This window comes from Salvia miltiorrhiza, chromosome 1 (assembly GCF_028751815.1).
Source record: "Salvia miltiorrhiza cultivar Shanhuang (shh) chromosome 1, IMPLAD_Smil_shh, whole genome shotgun sequence".
Taxonomy (NCBI): Eukaryota; Viridiplantae; Streptophyta; class Magnoliopsida; order Lamiales; family Lamiaceae; genus Salvia; species Salvia miltiorrhiza.
In genome coordinates, this window is record NC_080387.1 from 52,435,386 (window position 1) to 52,450,176 (window position 14,791).

Genomic DNA, 14,791 nt, shown 5'->3' on the forward strand with positions numbered 1-14,791 from the left:
ATAGAACTAAAATGCAACTAATAATTACTAATTAATACTTTAAAACATGATAGAATTTGCTCTAATTCACATGTATTTCCTTCAAACGTGGCTTTAAATCATAGTATGCTATAATATGCTAATAATTCACATAAGCATATAGGATCAAACAAAACATTGAAAATAAACAATAACCAACTTAAATTACATTTCAAACGTAAAATGACATACCTTTAAACGTTCGGATGAGAGAATTCACAAATAATAGCTTCACCACTTGGAAAATATTAGAATTTCTAATGAGTTTGAGTGTTTTTTCACTTTGAGTGTTCGGATGAGAGGATGAGAGAATGAGAGAATTCACTCATATATAAACAAAGATTCCTTCATTTCACGTGAATTTCAATGAAATTAGAGTGTTTGACATGAATACTTTACTGACAAAGCTATTCACATCATATTTGTCGTTTATCATCAATTTAAAAAAAAAATTATGTCCCTTAATTGAAGGCTAATTAATCGATGGAATATAAATACAAAAAATTAACACAATCCATATTAGCACTCAAAACACACATAGGAACCAAAAAAACATCTATCCGACCGGAACATATATGTGTCCGCCCGGTGAAACCTTGTGTCCGGTCGGACACTTGTTTTTCCCGGTCGGACGCTTGTTTTTTTTTTCCAATGTGTGTTTTGAGTGCTAATATCGATTGTGTTAATTTTTAGTATTTATTTTCCATTGATTAATTAGCCTACGATTTACTTGTAAAACCTTCGATTTTAATTCAAAAATAAATAAATATTATTTTCTCTGTCAGTATTTCACATGTTCCAACACATATTTGACCGATTTCAATGTTTAAATTGATAAATTGATGTTTTTCTTACACTTTAACAACTTTTGTCATAGATGTGTAAGTACTTTTGCGGAAAACAATGCACATCCATCACATTCAAAGGGCATTTTCGGTTCTTCGCTTATTTAGGGCATGTAGTGCTTTGCATGATAAGGGTGGGCATTTTTCAAATTATTCATAAGAGAAAGGGCACTTTAAATTTTGCCTCTTTTTAGTTTGTGTTCCCCTTGTATAAAAATAAATAGGAATAGTTTATGTTATTAACTTTTAGAGTTTTTTTCTTTTTGAAAAATATCATCAATTAATTTAGAAAGAAATTGATTTATATATCGTACGTCTTACAAATCAAGTGATGGAATAACGATTTGCTTTGCCAAAATCTACATTATAAGAATCCAGTTAAGAATTCAATGAAGCGATTCATTATTTTGTTTATTCGATTCTATAAGGTGGGATATAAATCAATTTTTTTAAAATGAAAATATAAGTTAAGAATATTTTTAAAAAAACGCAGAAATTTAGGGACACAAATTATAATTAACTTTAATAAATATCTTGAAATTTTCTTTTTTCGATCAAATTGAATTTTGGATTTAGAAATTTCTGATAAATTCGGGAGTCAGAAATTAACTTATGGCTCATGAAAACCCACGAAGAAAAAGACAAAAAATAAAAATGAGAGGAAAATTCCAGAAGTTAGAGATGACAATTAACATCGCTCACCCACCATCCATTCTTGAACCAAACAACACAGAGTTTTTTGCAGCTGAAATTCTTCACAAAACCTGCGAAATCTTTGATTTGATAGAGATAAAATCAAATGGGCACAATTATGCAATGTGTTTACAGCCTTTCTTGGAGGAATTGGCAACCAGTTGCTCAAGGAAAAGGTGAGTCGGGAACAAGGGCGGCAGAGAATCAATCTGGTGGCGTTAAAAAAGTTGAATTTGGAGTGGTGACCAATCGAAGGGCGGTGATTGCATCTGGGGTTGCTGTGATTTCAAGTGCAGCAGCATTCGGATTTGCCGGCGATGGATTAGCAGTGGTCAAACAAGGTCTTCTTGCCGGGAGGATTCCTGGTTTGTCTGAACCTGATGAACAAGGTTACTCACTTACTACGACATGTGTGTGTGTGTGTGAGAGAGGGAGATATCTGATCCCTTTTGCAAGATGGGAAACTTGCAAGATGCTCTCTTTCTGAATAAGTCATTTGTATGTGTGAGTGAGAGAGAGTCAGAGAGAGAGAGGGAGAGATTTCAACCCTTTTGCAAGATGGGCAACTTGGTCACTTAGTCTTGATGCTCTCTTTGAATTAGTCATGCAGTGATTTTACTAATTAATGTGTGTGTGTGTGTGTGTGTGAGAGAGAGAGAGAGAGAGCTGGAAACTTGGTTTAAGCAGTCTTGATGAGTTCTCTATGAATTTTGATATGCAGAATAAACTAATGGAACGGTTACTTTTGAGTGATAGAATAGACAAAAAAAATTAGAAAAATCAATAGTATATGCTAATCTACCAATTTTGAACTTGTTTGATCATCTAATGCATCAGATACTCAGTCACACGTTTTATCTATGTATCGTATCACACAAAATAAACGCCCCTATAAAGAACAAACATATCATACTTGTTTATGTTGAAATGAAGTATTGATGCTGATAAAATTCAAGCCCTTTTTGATGCCAAAGTGAATGCAATCTTAACTAGAAGAAACTGCTCAGACAGGTTGGAGAACTTACCAAAGGCCAGACGATAAATCCGGCGGCCATGGCGTCGGGTGGAGCCCCATCATACCGTACAAATTCTCCGTGCCTGCGCCTGGCGAATGGGACGAGGTACTTAGCATCAACCCTCACAATCTCAAAGTTTCCATCACGAAAATTCTTTAACACATTCTTCCCACAGGTTCCTGTGTCGATTGCTGATCTAGGAGGGACGGAGATCGACCTGAGGTTCGCCAGCCCCAAAGAGGGACGCCTCTCTGTCGTAGTCGCTCCCGTCTTGAGATTTGCAGATGGTTGGTTAGTCGCATGAATCAGATGCAATGCCATAAGCAGAGACGATGAGCTAACCCGTCCCTTCCACTACTACTTGCAGATCTCGGTGATAATGCCACGATAGATCGGATAGGGACTCCGGAGAAGGTCATAAGCGCGTTCGGGCCAGAGGTGATCGGAGAGAACGTTGAAGGGAAAGTCGTGAGCTCCCAAGTCGCGGTGCACGAGGGAAGAACGTATTACCAGTTCGAGCTGGAGCCGCCTCATGTTATAATCACGGCAACGGCGGCAGGCAACCGCCTCTACTTGTTCAACGTGACCGGAAATGGTATGTGTTTCTCCACCTCCTCCTCTTCAAAACTCAAACTGCAAAATCAAATATATCTGGTTCTCACTTCTCAGGACTCCAATGGAAGAAGCACTACAAGGATTTGAAGAGGATAGCCGACTCCTTTAGGGTCGTCTAATCTAATATAGTACAAGAAAGGATAGTGAATACTTGAGAATTGCTATGTAAGTATATTTGATTATTATCTACCATGTTTGAGTGATAGAACAGGGATCCTCTTCTATTGTATTATTTTGTGTTATGTTACACTTATAGACTATCTTATATAGAGTGTGTGTGCATTCGGTTTCCCATTTTTTTTTTTTATTTATTTATATTCGGTGAAAAGTAGCTCATCATTCCTTGTCGGATTTTATGTGACGAGGCATTTTTTGAAAAACGCTGAAAGCTGGTAGTATTAAGTTTAATAGAAAATGATAGTGAGGGATATTTTCTGAATTATACTGAAAATTGGTGATATTTTTGGAAAATGCTCAAAATTACCTAAATTCAGTTGAAGTGTGAAAGTATCTCAAGTCACAAGCACACTGCATCCGGTTGTCTTCTCAGACCCTGTACCCGAAAAGGCGAGGCGCATGCTCTCAGCCGTCTCCCATCTCTCACAAGCCGCATAGATATTCGACAGAAGCAGATAGTGATGATCAGATGCCTCAGCTATGAACTCCACCACCTTCTCCGCCATATACGTATCGGAGTGGATACGGCACGCCCCCAGCAGGGCCCCCAGCACCGTGTCGTTGGCCTCCACGGGCATCCCCTTCACTAGCTCCAACGCGTCCTCCAGCCTCCCCGCTCGTCCCAACAGATCAACGAGGCAGCCGTAGTGCTTCACGCTCCGTCTCACCCCGTACCTCTCCATCTTCGACAACGACTCCAACCCCTCCTCGACTAGACCTCCGTGAGCACACGCGGAGAGCACGGACAGGAACGTGATCTCGTCGGGCCTCACGCTCGTGTCCTCCTCCATTAAAGTGAAGAGCTCGACCGCCTCCCTGCACCGGCCCTGAACCGCGAATCCTGTGATCAAACTGTTCCAAGATGCCGAAGTCCTTCCCTTAGCCTTCTCGAAGATCCCCCTCGCGGTTTCTAGCTCCCCGCATTTGGCGTACATGTCGATTAACGCGTTCAACACGAACACGTTGGTTTCGATCAAGGATCGGAGAAGCCTCTCGTGAATCCCTCTCCCAACATCCAGCATTCCTGCCTGAGCACAAGCTGATAAAACACTAACTAGTGTGACTTCATCCGGTTCGAAACCGTCTTCTTGCATCATAGTAAAAGCATCCATCGCTTCACCAAACATCCCATTTTGTGCATATCCAGAAATCAAGGAATTCCAGATCACCAAATTCCTCAAACTCATCCCATCAAAAACCTCCCTCGCCCTCGCCGCATCGCCCCTCTTGAAATAGCCTTTGATCATCACCGACCAAGCGTAGAAATTCCTCATTCCCATCGCCTCGAACGCCTCCCTCGCCGCCTCCATATCCCCGCTGGTAGCGTACACGTCGACCATCGCGGTCCACGTCACCACATTCCTCAAAGCCTCTGGCACGGCGTCGAAAACTCGCCTTGCCGCGGCCGTGTCCCCATTTCTGGCGTACCCGTCGATCATCGCGTTCCAGGTGGCTGACGTCCGCTCCGTCATCGCCGCGAACAAGGCCGAAGCGGCCGCGGTGTCGCCGTTCCTCATGTACCCTCCTATCATCGCGTTCCAAGAGACTACGTTTCTGTCAGGCATTTCGTCGAACATCTTGCACGCACTCGCTATGTCGCCGCATTTGCCGTACATATCGACTAACGAGGTCCCAACCATCACGTTGCGTTCAACTCCCGACTTCAGGATTTCGGAATGCAGAGCTTTCCCGAAGCTGAGCAAAGAAAGGGAAGCGCAGGCTTTGAGGACTAATGGGACGGCGGCGATCACGATCACGATGCCGCCGCGGCCGTGGATGTACGCGGAGATTGCGGCTTTGGGTTTTTTGTGGGTTATGCAGTTTTTGATGGTGTGAAACAAGCTGGTGTTTGAGCTCTCCATGCTCATTGATGGGGAGCGGTGTTGGCTTTCGTCTTTGTGGCAAAAAAAATGAGAAATAAAAGGTAATAATAGCGTTAAAAGACCCAATTTAGTCTTTCCACCCAAATTCAAACGTGGTAGTAATTTTATAACATTTGAAATTTTATAACGTGAGTTAGTCTATTTCAGATTTGATTGTAATTTAATTTAGTGCTTTCAGATTTTAGGATTTTGAAAAAGTAACCAAAACGATACAATTTTGCCAATCTGTCAGCCGCGTCATTTAAATATTTTTCTGACAAGATTATGTGTTATTTTCCGACTGCCAAGTCATTTTTCCAATTGAAGATTTTTTGGTCATGTGCAAAATCAGAAAAAGGTAAATGTGATGTATTTTGGGACGGATTTTAAAGGTGATGTGCAATTATAGAATTCGATGAAAAGTGGTGTATTTAGGGACAATTAACCCTTTTATATTTGTGAAATCATTAAATTACTTGTCATGCATCTAGAAATTGTTGGAAAGGTTGACGAGAGTAATATCATCCAATTTGTTCTAAATAAAATACTATGAAATATACATTGTTCTAAATAAAATATGAATATACATCTTATATGAAATTAACATAGAAAATAACGTTAATATGTGCTATGATTTATGTAAAATTTATAATTATTACATACAAACTTGTGTGAACATTCGCACAACTAATGATTAACTATTAAGTGGATGCAAAAAAAAAATGATTAAATTTTAAGTAATTAAATAACAGCTAAATATTTATTAATTAAAATTAAAATTCATTAATTCCAAATAATATTAATTAAGTTTAATCAAAATTTATTACTAATAAGTCCATGAGTGGGGCCAGCTGCATGGTTGGGCTGGCCGCACTAGCTCATTAAAATGAGGAAGTTATGACCATTTTAGCCTTTCATAAATATTTGGCTAAAAAGATCAGAAAATATTGTTTATATATATTATATTTAAAATAATTCTTTTTATAGTGTCGAATGTAGCACAGAGAGTTTCCGCCGCTGTTCTGCTTCAAAACTAATTGAGCTCCTTTCTTTATAGGATTGCTTCTTCATCACCCATGAAAATCGATGGAGAATTATCTGGGCATTATCTTGCAGAAATGCAAAACTGTAAATCAATTGAAACAGACCCATCTTCAAGTACTCATCAATGGCTTAAAACATAGCAATTTTCTAGCTGTCAAGCTCATTTCACTTTCCTCAGACTTCATCTCTCTCGATCACGCAGTCAAACTGTTCGGCGATTTGCCGAGCCCAAATCTCATATCCCACAACATTCTGATGAAATGCTCGATTGGGAAGTCTCACAAAACCGCCGCCGCCGCTTACAACCGATTGCGAGAGTTGGGCATATCGCCAAACAGCTTCACCTTCACATTTCTGCTCAGCTGTTTCGCGTCGTTTGGTAAGCTTCGATGCGGCGAGATCGTGCACGGTAATGTTTTAAAGATTGGGTTCGCGCCGTCGAGCGTGTTTGTGATGAACAATCTCTTGGATTTCTACGGTAAATGCGCGGCGGATTTGGGGGTAGTCGCGAAGGTGTTCGATGAAATGCCTGAGAGGGATGTTGTCTCGTGGAACACGATGATTAGGTCTTACATGAGCTATGGCGACGTGGCTCGCGCGATGAGGTTGTTCGAGGCGATGCCGGGGAAGAATTTGGTGTCATGGAACACCGTCGTGTCGGGGCTCGTGAAGGCGGGCAAGATGGAGGCGGCGGATGAAGTTTTCCGACGGATGCACGAGAGGAATAGCGTCTCGTGGAACGTGATGATCTCGGGCTACGTCAAGCTGGGCGAGGTGGGGAGCGCGAGGGAGGTGTTCGATCAAATGCCCGAGAGAAGCGTGGCTTCGTGGACCGCGATGGTTTCAGGTTACGCGGCGAGTGGCGACATCGGCAATGCGAGAAAGATGTTCGATGAAATGCCGTCGAAAAATGTGATCTCGTGGAACGCTATGATCGCCGGCTGCGTCAGCAACAACCGTTTCGACGAAGCTTTAGCGGTTTTTCAAGAGATGCTAGTCGATGGCGGATGCAGGCCGGATCAGACGACACTGATCAGCGTCCTCTCGGCCTGCACGCGATTGAACTCGCTCGAGCACGGGAGGTGGATCGAGTCGTACACGAGGAGGAACAAATTCGAGCTCTCGCTGCCCCTAGGCAACGCTTTGATAGACATGTTCGCGAAGTGTGGGGATCTAGAGAGCGCGTTGATCATCTTCGACAAGATGCCTCGGAGATGCATCATCACCTGGACCTCAATGATCTCGGGGCTGGCCGTCAACGGCCGCTGCAGGGAAGCCCTAACCCTCTTCGACACCATGTGTGTGGAAGGCCAGAAGCCCGATGATGTCATCTTCATCGCGGTCCTCTCAGCCTGCGCCCACGGAGGGCTGGTCGAAGAGGGGAAGGCGTTGTTCAATCAAATGGTGCACGATTTTGGTATTGAGGCGCGGATTGAGCACTACGGGTGCATGGTCGACGTTCTTGCCCGAGCCGGGCGGATAGAGGAAGCGATCAGGTTTACGGAGAGTATGCATTTGGAGGCTAATTCTGTGATTTGGGCAACTTTGTTGTCTGCTTGCAAACTCCATGGGAATAGGGATTTGATGGAGGTCTTGAACAAAAAGATTTTGGAACAAGAGCCTTATGATCCCAACTATTTGAAGCTCATCACAGACTTGAGCTCCTCTGCTGGCCGGTGGCAGGAGGCCTCGATTTTTCGGGTGGCTGCTCGAGAGCGGGGGAGGGAGAGAGTCACCGGTTGCAGCTCGATTCACGTCGGAGAAAGTGTTCATGAATTTGTGGCTAAAGATACCAGCCATCCACAGAGAATGGTGGTTTATGGAGCTTTGAGGAGTTTGAATAGGCAAATGAAGCCTCTATTTGGTGTCAATATGGAACTCCTTGATTCACTTGTGGTCATGGGGTGTTAAGTTAATAGGGTCGGAGTCGAGCTGAGCTGAATACTAGCAGCTTGTTTGATTATCAACAAAGTTGGAGCTTGAACGAGCTTTTATCGAATCGAATGATTGCGAGCATTTGATGTATTGGATGTGCTCGGTAGAACATTGAACTAGAGGATATATTTATGGAACTAATATTTGGCCATAACCACATAAATGATGAGAAACCATTATAGTGGAGTATGAAACTACTCATACGTGTTTATAGTGCATCTATTCTAATTGTGATTGATTAGTAAATTTTAGGATTAATCATATTTTATGTTACCAACTTTTAAAGTTTTTCAAAAATACAGTATCTTGTTAAACATCATCCGAAGACGAAATAACAAGTCACCTGGTCGAATTTTTATGTGAAATCTTTTTTTCACCTCATCCAATAAAATGACGTCGTTCCATTCAAGAATTCGATGAAGTGATTCATTATTCCATCCCCGAATTTTGTGTACTGTGACATCTTTTGAAAAATACTGAAAATTGGGGGTTTTTTTTAAAATAGAAAAAAAAAGTCGAAGCATTTTCTAAAAAATGCGGAAAGTTAAAAACATAAAACATGATTAACCCTAAATTTTAATTGGGGATTGATGAGATTAATAAATCAGCACATTCGGATGTACACAAATTTTTGCCCGTCGCAGTTTCCTTCATCAGAAAATGAAGAAAAACAATGGAAATACTGAAAAAATAACGGCGAAAATAGCGAACAAAAAAATAAACTTAACACTTATTCGCAGAAATCAACATCTACAGAATATTATGTGTAAACTTGAACCTCCCAGTTTACAAACAAACGAAAAATCGAAAAACAAGAACTAGAATCATGGAAATTTACACTAGAGAATTGAAATTTACGATTGGATTTATTATCATCGTACCTAATTTGAGCAGTCTTTGCTACAACTTCATTTTGAAGAGGCGAGGCAAGGCGGAGAAAAAGGAAGAACTGCTGAAAAACGACCTTTCAAACACACGAAAGCTTTTGCTGAGGGCGTCGTTTCAATCTTGGCGTATCTACTCTTTCCTCTGAGAGTTGCAAGAGTAGTTTGACTATTTTATGCACAGTCCCCATTACATGTCACAACGAGCATCATGACGGATGATCAAGGTCCAAAAACGAGCTCCTTCAACGAGATGAAGGGCGAACTGAGACCATTTGCTTGTGAATCCCTCCAAAATGTGATCGCTGAAACAACATCAATACGTATGCATAAATGCAAGATTTTTACTAAGTTGAGGGTAAATTGAGGCTTTAGGAAATGTAAATACTACTCCCTCCGTCCGCCAAGATTATGTCACAATTACTATATCGGGCGTCCGCCAAGATTATGTCACTTTCCTTTTATGGCAATGGTCCCATCATCCTCTTTAATATTTTATCCTTACTAACACTCTTTATTTACAAAAAATCACTCAAAATTCAATCTCAACCACTCATCTCATAAAGTGGTGGGACCCTTTCTCCACTACATCAAAATCATCACCAATTTTATTAAATCCCGTGCCCAAGCAAATTGTCATAATCTTGGCGGACGGAGGAGTAATTACTTTGTAGATATAGCAATAGAAAATAACAAACTTTAGCACGAGGCGATTTTTAACCTTTTCGCCCCATTTGGTACAGAGGCACACTCCAGTGCATGAGTGCATCCATCCTAATTGTGATTAATAAAACCTTAATTGGGGATTAAGAAGTCCTAAAGGGAATTAGTGAACCCTAGTTGGATTAATTGGGACGAATCCAGATTGAGTCAGCTTGATCAACACTAGCCCCGATAATAAAGATAAAGTAATTCAAAGTGTTGCCAGAAACTAGTGACAAACCTATCCAGGCGAGGAAGGAGACAGTCGAAGCTATGTAGAATCCGGGACTGATACATTCGAAGCTGAAGTCATAGAACTTCCAAGTTAGCAAAAGAAAACTGATGCAATAACGAGGCTGTATATGTTGTTATAAACGAATTACCAGTACAAACACATAAGGTTTCCCCATCCGTAGAAGACAGATCCCCACGCTGATCCGACAAACCTGCATAAAGATTTTTATCAGCTCTCCCTTTTCTCATTCGACTTTTGATCACGTACAGCATCTTCTGTTGCTAATGAGTCTATACGATTAAGAAAAATATCTGGTCGAGATCTCAAACAATTGATTCTAATTACTTATGACTCCTTAATGCGGTCACACACAGTATTCTAAAGAATCTGTCTTCAAGACTTGAATCATTAAAACCCCAAAAACATCAAGTTTGAAGGAAAAGTGGTCGATAAAACAAACATACCACATGAAGTCCCGGATGAACAGTGCACGTGGAATCATAAGCCCATTGCCAATCATGGCCAGCAGCATTGACACGGCTGATAAACCTTTTATGTTGTCGGGAGTCAGAAGATTTGTCCACTGACAGAAAATTCGAATTCTCTTGATTAGAAGAAACTCTTGACAGCCTACAACAACAAACGGATATCTGTAAAATAGGATGAAGGATAAACCATTTGTGCAACGGCCATCCACATAAAAAGAAGAGTAGCGGTCCACCCAGGTATTGATCCAAGAATTTTGACACCTTTATCAGAGAGCTTGCCCATGCGACCCTGTAAATTTTAAAAAATATACAAGATTCTAAACTTTGGATCCTGTTACAATCCAAACCAAGATATCCTATCAACAGTATACACATATTTTTTGAAGCAGAAAAAAAAAGTCTAATAGTTAATCATAAATTAGAGATGCATTTTCATATGCCATCTAATAAAGACTATAACTCTATCTCTGTTTTCGCTCTCTAATTGATTTCACACCATTTAGTTTCTGCATATTTTTCACAGCTTGCAAGTCATCGGGAAGCCTATACAGAAGGAATACGACCTTTCTCAAAGAATCTAGGAACAGCTAAAAACCCCTAAAGCAGAGCAAGAGCATATAGTCATCATAATAAACAAAAAGAGAATATTATCGCCGTTTGCAATTGACAAATATAAGAGGTTTCGAACCATGTCCCTTAATGTCATCTCACCATAAGGACAGCTACCAGAGAGGTGACGAAGGCAATAGTCCCAGGCAAGACAGTATTCGGCACATAAGGAATGAAAGTTGACCACATGACCTGCAGTAACCGCGGGTGAACATTATCAAGTGGTTCAAAATAGCCTAGGAGTCATCTTGAAACTGCAGCAGTTATTACTTGTGGAAGGACAGAGAGCCCAGCTACTGTAACGAAGTCTTCCCAAGAGCGCCAGATTTCGGGGTGGAGCCAATTGAAATATTTCAGAAAGTTCAAAGTCAGACCAGAGGCGACCACTATAGAAGTCGCAACAAAATGAGGGAGAGGCATAGCTTCACCAATAGCCATCTGCAACAATACTACATACGTCGATATCACTCCTAAACTCTGCACTACAACTGCTTCAGTCTCCCTCTTCTTAATAAAGTATGAGGCTAGACAAAGATTTCCGAGCAATCCTGTAAGCATACCCTACAACATAAGAGGGATTAATATACACCACTTATAATTTTAAAGGCAAAAACTTGTTTGCATCCGGATGCACGGTGCATCCACCCCAATTAGGGTTCACCAATCCCAAATTAGGGTTTACTAATATCCCCAATTACGATTTATTAATCCTCAATTAGGGCAGATGCACCGGAGTGTGCCTCATTTTATAATAACAGAAATCCCCAAGCAACAATAAGGCCACACAAAACGGATTACCAGCCACGGAACGGCCAGAAGCGCAGAAGTGTTCCCCGACAGAAGATTCCGTGTATTGAGAATGATCTGAGGCAGCTGCAACAGCAAGAATGGGAAATTTGCAGCTCCAGCAAACTTTGCTGTCATTGAATCCCATTGCTGAAAACCTTCGCCTCTTTTCACTTCGACTGATTCCTTCATTTGATTTTATTTTTTTAATCACCAATGAGAAGAGGAACATAAACCTTTTTAACTCTTTGACAGGAAAATCAAATTACAATTACGAATCTACTCTCTGAAATCATCAAGCTCGAATTTAGACCTAAATACCTGACTGCTCAAATGCAGATCATCCGAGCTAGAACAAGAAACAGTCTTGCCCCTATAACAATAGACTGATTGGCCGGGAAAAAGAACCTCCTTCGAGGGAAGCTTGCTCTTGACACCTCGTCTCAAGTGTATCCAAGGAGCTGAGACGAACTCCAAGCTTTGTCGGTCAGAACAGAAAGAGTACTTGATTGATGGTCTAGATGCGTGCAATGGTATTTTTCCCAATAGCATCAACGAACCCGCCATTGATTAAGAAAATGCAATCACAATCCTCTATTTGTGGTGCTCCCAATAGTGAGAGTTAAATGATCACTTTTACACTCACAATAGCAGAAACTTCACAATAATCAACCTCGTAATTGGACACTTCCTAACTTCCCAGCTAAGGTTTGATGTCTGAAATCCAAATTGGGCTTTGCAGATGCTTAAAAAACCTATTGACAGAGCAACAACAAATAAAGGACACCATTGTTAAAGAATAAACTCCCCTAGCTCAAATCAAGATATATATTCACAATAAAAAAAGATCAAATGTTTTCAAGAATTTCCCATAACTCTAGTAGGCATTTCATCAAGCAGCTAAACAACTCCAGCAAAATGAAGCTTAAAATCAATCATCAGTCACAAATCAAAATGCCCAACTTACAGATACATAAAACCGCTAGAAATAAGATGATCACTGCTCTCTGACATGCATCATCTTCTTCCCAGATTCTTGAATTTGTGTCAGAAATCAAGTGATATTGTGTCAAAGATTTTTTATTTTATTTTTTTGTAATTTTTTGTTTTTAATTTCCCGAGCTATCGCTGTGGGTGCGCTGTACGAATTTGGAAGGAAACAAACGGTTCGATAACGCAAAATGTGCTTTGTCTGCTTTTCTTGCAGAAATATCTCAAGATTCACGACATATCATTTAATTTTTGGGGGAAAAAGAATTGGGAAAGATAGAAAATTAGGGCTCACAATTTTTAGACTTTCCTCCTTAGCTATCCAATGTCACGGAAACAGAGTTGCGCTAGCATTGGCCTTTTTTCTAAAATGCATTATTATTACTCCGTCCCACCATTTTAGTCCCCTTCCACTTTTCACACATATTAAGAAAATGTATTTAATTTTTATATTTTTATCTTTTATACCCTTATTTATTATTTTCACACATACTTTTCACATTAAAGTGAATCATTAAATAAGGTTAATTTAGTGAAAACATTATTTTTATATAGTAATAATTAGAAAAGTGGACTATCTTTTTGGGACATCTCAAAATGGAATAAGGGACTAAAATGATGGGACGGAGTAATAATAATGCATTTTAGAAAAAAAGGCCAATGCTAGCGCAACTCTGTTTCCGTGACATTGGATCGCTAAGGAGGAAAGTCTAAAAATTGTGAGCCCTAATTTTCTATCTTTCCCAATTCTTTTTCCCCCAAAAATTAAATGATATGTCGTGAATCTTGAGATATTTCTGCAAGAAAAGCAGACAAAGCACATTTTGCGTTATCGAACCGTTTGTTTCTCAAGATTCACGATGAGAATTATGTTATGTATGAGAATTGATTTTTGATTAAATCTCAACTGAAATATTTTATTGTGAATTAGATCAAATTTTTAGAATATTGTATTAATATCATAATTTTTTTTGATAAATTATACATGATGGCCTCGAACCCAGGACCTGAGACTTTGTGCATTAATCATCTATCGTTAGACCAATATATTTTATTTAATTTGCATATTTTGAATGGAATTAAGGAAATCATTTTATTTAATTTGCATATTTTCAAATAATTATGGAACATTTGCACGTGTGGTCAACATATTTTATTTTGGATTTATAATTTCAATGAACTTTCAATATATTACTGTATAATTTTTCCGAAGGTTTCAATATGTTACCATTAAAATCTCTCTTTTTAATTTTAGAATTGGTCTTGGGTACAATGAATTGTATCGTACAATCGAGTAATCGAGTTGCTCCCCGACTCGCATCTTGACCCGCACTCTGATCCGAATCCGTATTTTGATCTGAATTGTGTAAATAACATTACTCAGTTATATAAATGACAATGTAATTGACACTATTCAGTATACAAATGACATTACGTATAAATGACATTATAACATTGTAAATGACATTATGTATAACTGACACTGTTCAGTTATACAAACAACATTAACCGTGTAATGACACTATTAATTTGATTATTCAAATGACATTGTCTATAATTGACACTATTCGGTTATACAAATGACACTATGACATTTTAAATAATTATTCAGTCATAGTGTCATTTGTATAACCGAATAGTGTCATTTACAATGTTATAGTATCATTTATACGCAGTGTCATTTGTATAATCGAATAGAGTGTAATTTAAAATGTTATAGTGTCATTTGTATAATTAACCAAATAGTGTCAATTATAGATAGAGCATTTGTATAACTGAATAGTGTCAATTATAAACAGTGCATTTGTATAACTGAACAGTGTCGATTGTAGACAGTGTCATTTGTATAATCGAATAGTGTCATTTACACAGTTTTATTTAGGATGCAGATC

At 39.5% G+C, this 14,791-nt stretch overlaps 4 protein-coding genes across 6 annotated transcripts; 2 read left to right on the forward strand and 2 right to left on the reverse strand.

The window, feature by feature from the left end:
* Positions 1–1,532: 1,532 nt before the first annotated feature.
* LOC130992469 (pentatricopeptide repeat-containing protein At3g21470) lies at positions 1,533–5,363 on the reverse strand. The gene is made up of 2 exons (XM_057917115.1): positions 3,672–5,363; positions 1,533–3,205 (listed from the first exon to the last, which is right to left on the reverse strand). The coding sequence occupies exon 1, from the start codon at positions 5,230–5,232 to the stop codon at positions 3,700–3,702; it is 1,533 nt and encodes a 510-aa protein (XP_057773098.1). The 5' UTR covers positions 5,233–5,363; the 3' UTR covers positions 1,533–3,205; positions 3,672–3,699.
* On the forward strand, positions 1,544–3,478 carry LOC130993091 (psbP domain-containing protein 4, chloroplastic). 2 transcript variants are annotated; one of them, XM_057917823.1, is made up of 5 exons: positions 1,544–1,945; positions 2,568–2,677; positions 2,748–2,859; positions 2,940–3,167; positions 3,242–3,478. In XM_057917823.1, the coding sequence occupies exons 1-5, from the start codon at positions 1,663–1,665 to the stop codon at positions 3,304–3,306; spliced, it is 798 nt and encodes a 265-aa protein (XP_057773806.1). In that variant the 5' UTR covers positions 1,544–1,662; the 3' UTR covers positions 3,307–3,478. The 2 variants fall into 2 exon arrangements, with proteins under 2 accessions (XP_057773806.1, XP_057773800.1); XM_057917817.1 differs by having other exon boundaries at positions 1,663–1,945; positions 2,940–3,478.
* An 837-nt stretch (positions 5,364–6,200) lies between the features above and the next one.
* Positions 6,201–8,388, forward strand: LOC130992274 (pentatricopeptide repeat-containing protein At2g29760, chloroplastic-like). The gene has a single exon (XM_057916840.1). The coding sequence runs from the start codon at positions 6,313–6,315 to the stop codon at positions 8,179–8,181; it is 1,869 nt and encodes a 622-aa protein (XP_057772823.1). The 5' UTR covers positions 6,201–6,312; the 3' UTR covers positions 8,182–8,388.
* Positions 8,389–8,923: 535 nt separating this feature from the next.
* Positions 8,924–13,270, reverse strand: LOC130992743 (maltose excess protein 1-like, chloroplastic). Of its 2 annotated transcripts, none has more exons than XM_057917492.1 (10): positions 13,195–13,270; positions 12,231–12,664; positions 11,922–12,095; positions 11,394–11,684; positions 11,226–11,315; positions 10,702–10,803; positions 10,491–10,609; positions 10,175–10,237; positions 10,033–10,094; positions 8,924–9,394 (listed from the first exon to the last, which is right to left on the reverse strand). In XM_057917492.1, exons 2-10 carry the CDS (start codon positions 12,474–12,476, stop codon positions 9,312–9,314), a joined length of 1,230 nt encoding a protein of 409 aa, XP_057773475.1. In that variant the 5' UTR covers positions 12,477–12,664; positions 13,195–13,270; the 3' UTR covers positions 8,924–9,311. The 2 variants fall into 2 exon arrangements, with proteins under 2 accessions (XP_057773475.1, XP_057773466.1); XM_057917483.1 differs by having other exon boundaries at positions 12,877–13,264.
* Between the last annotated feature and the right edge of the window lie 1,521 nt (positions 13,271–14,791).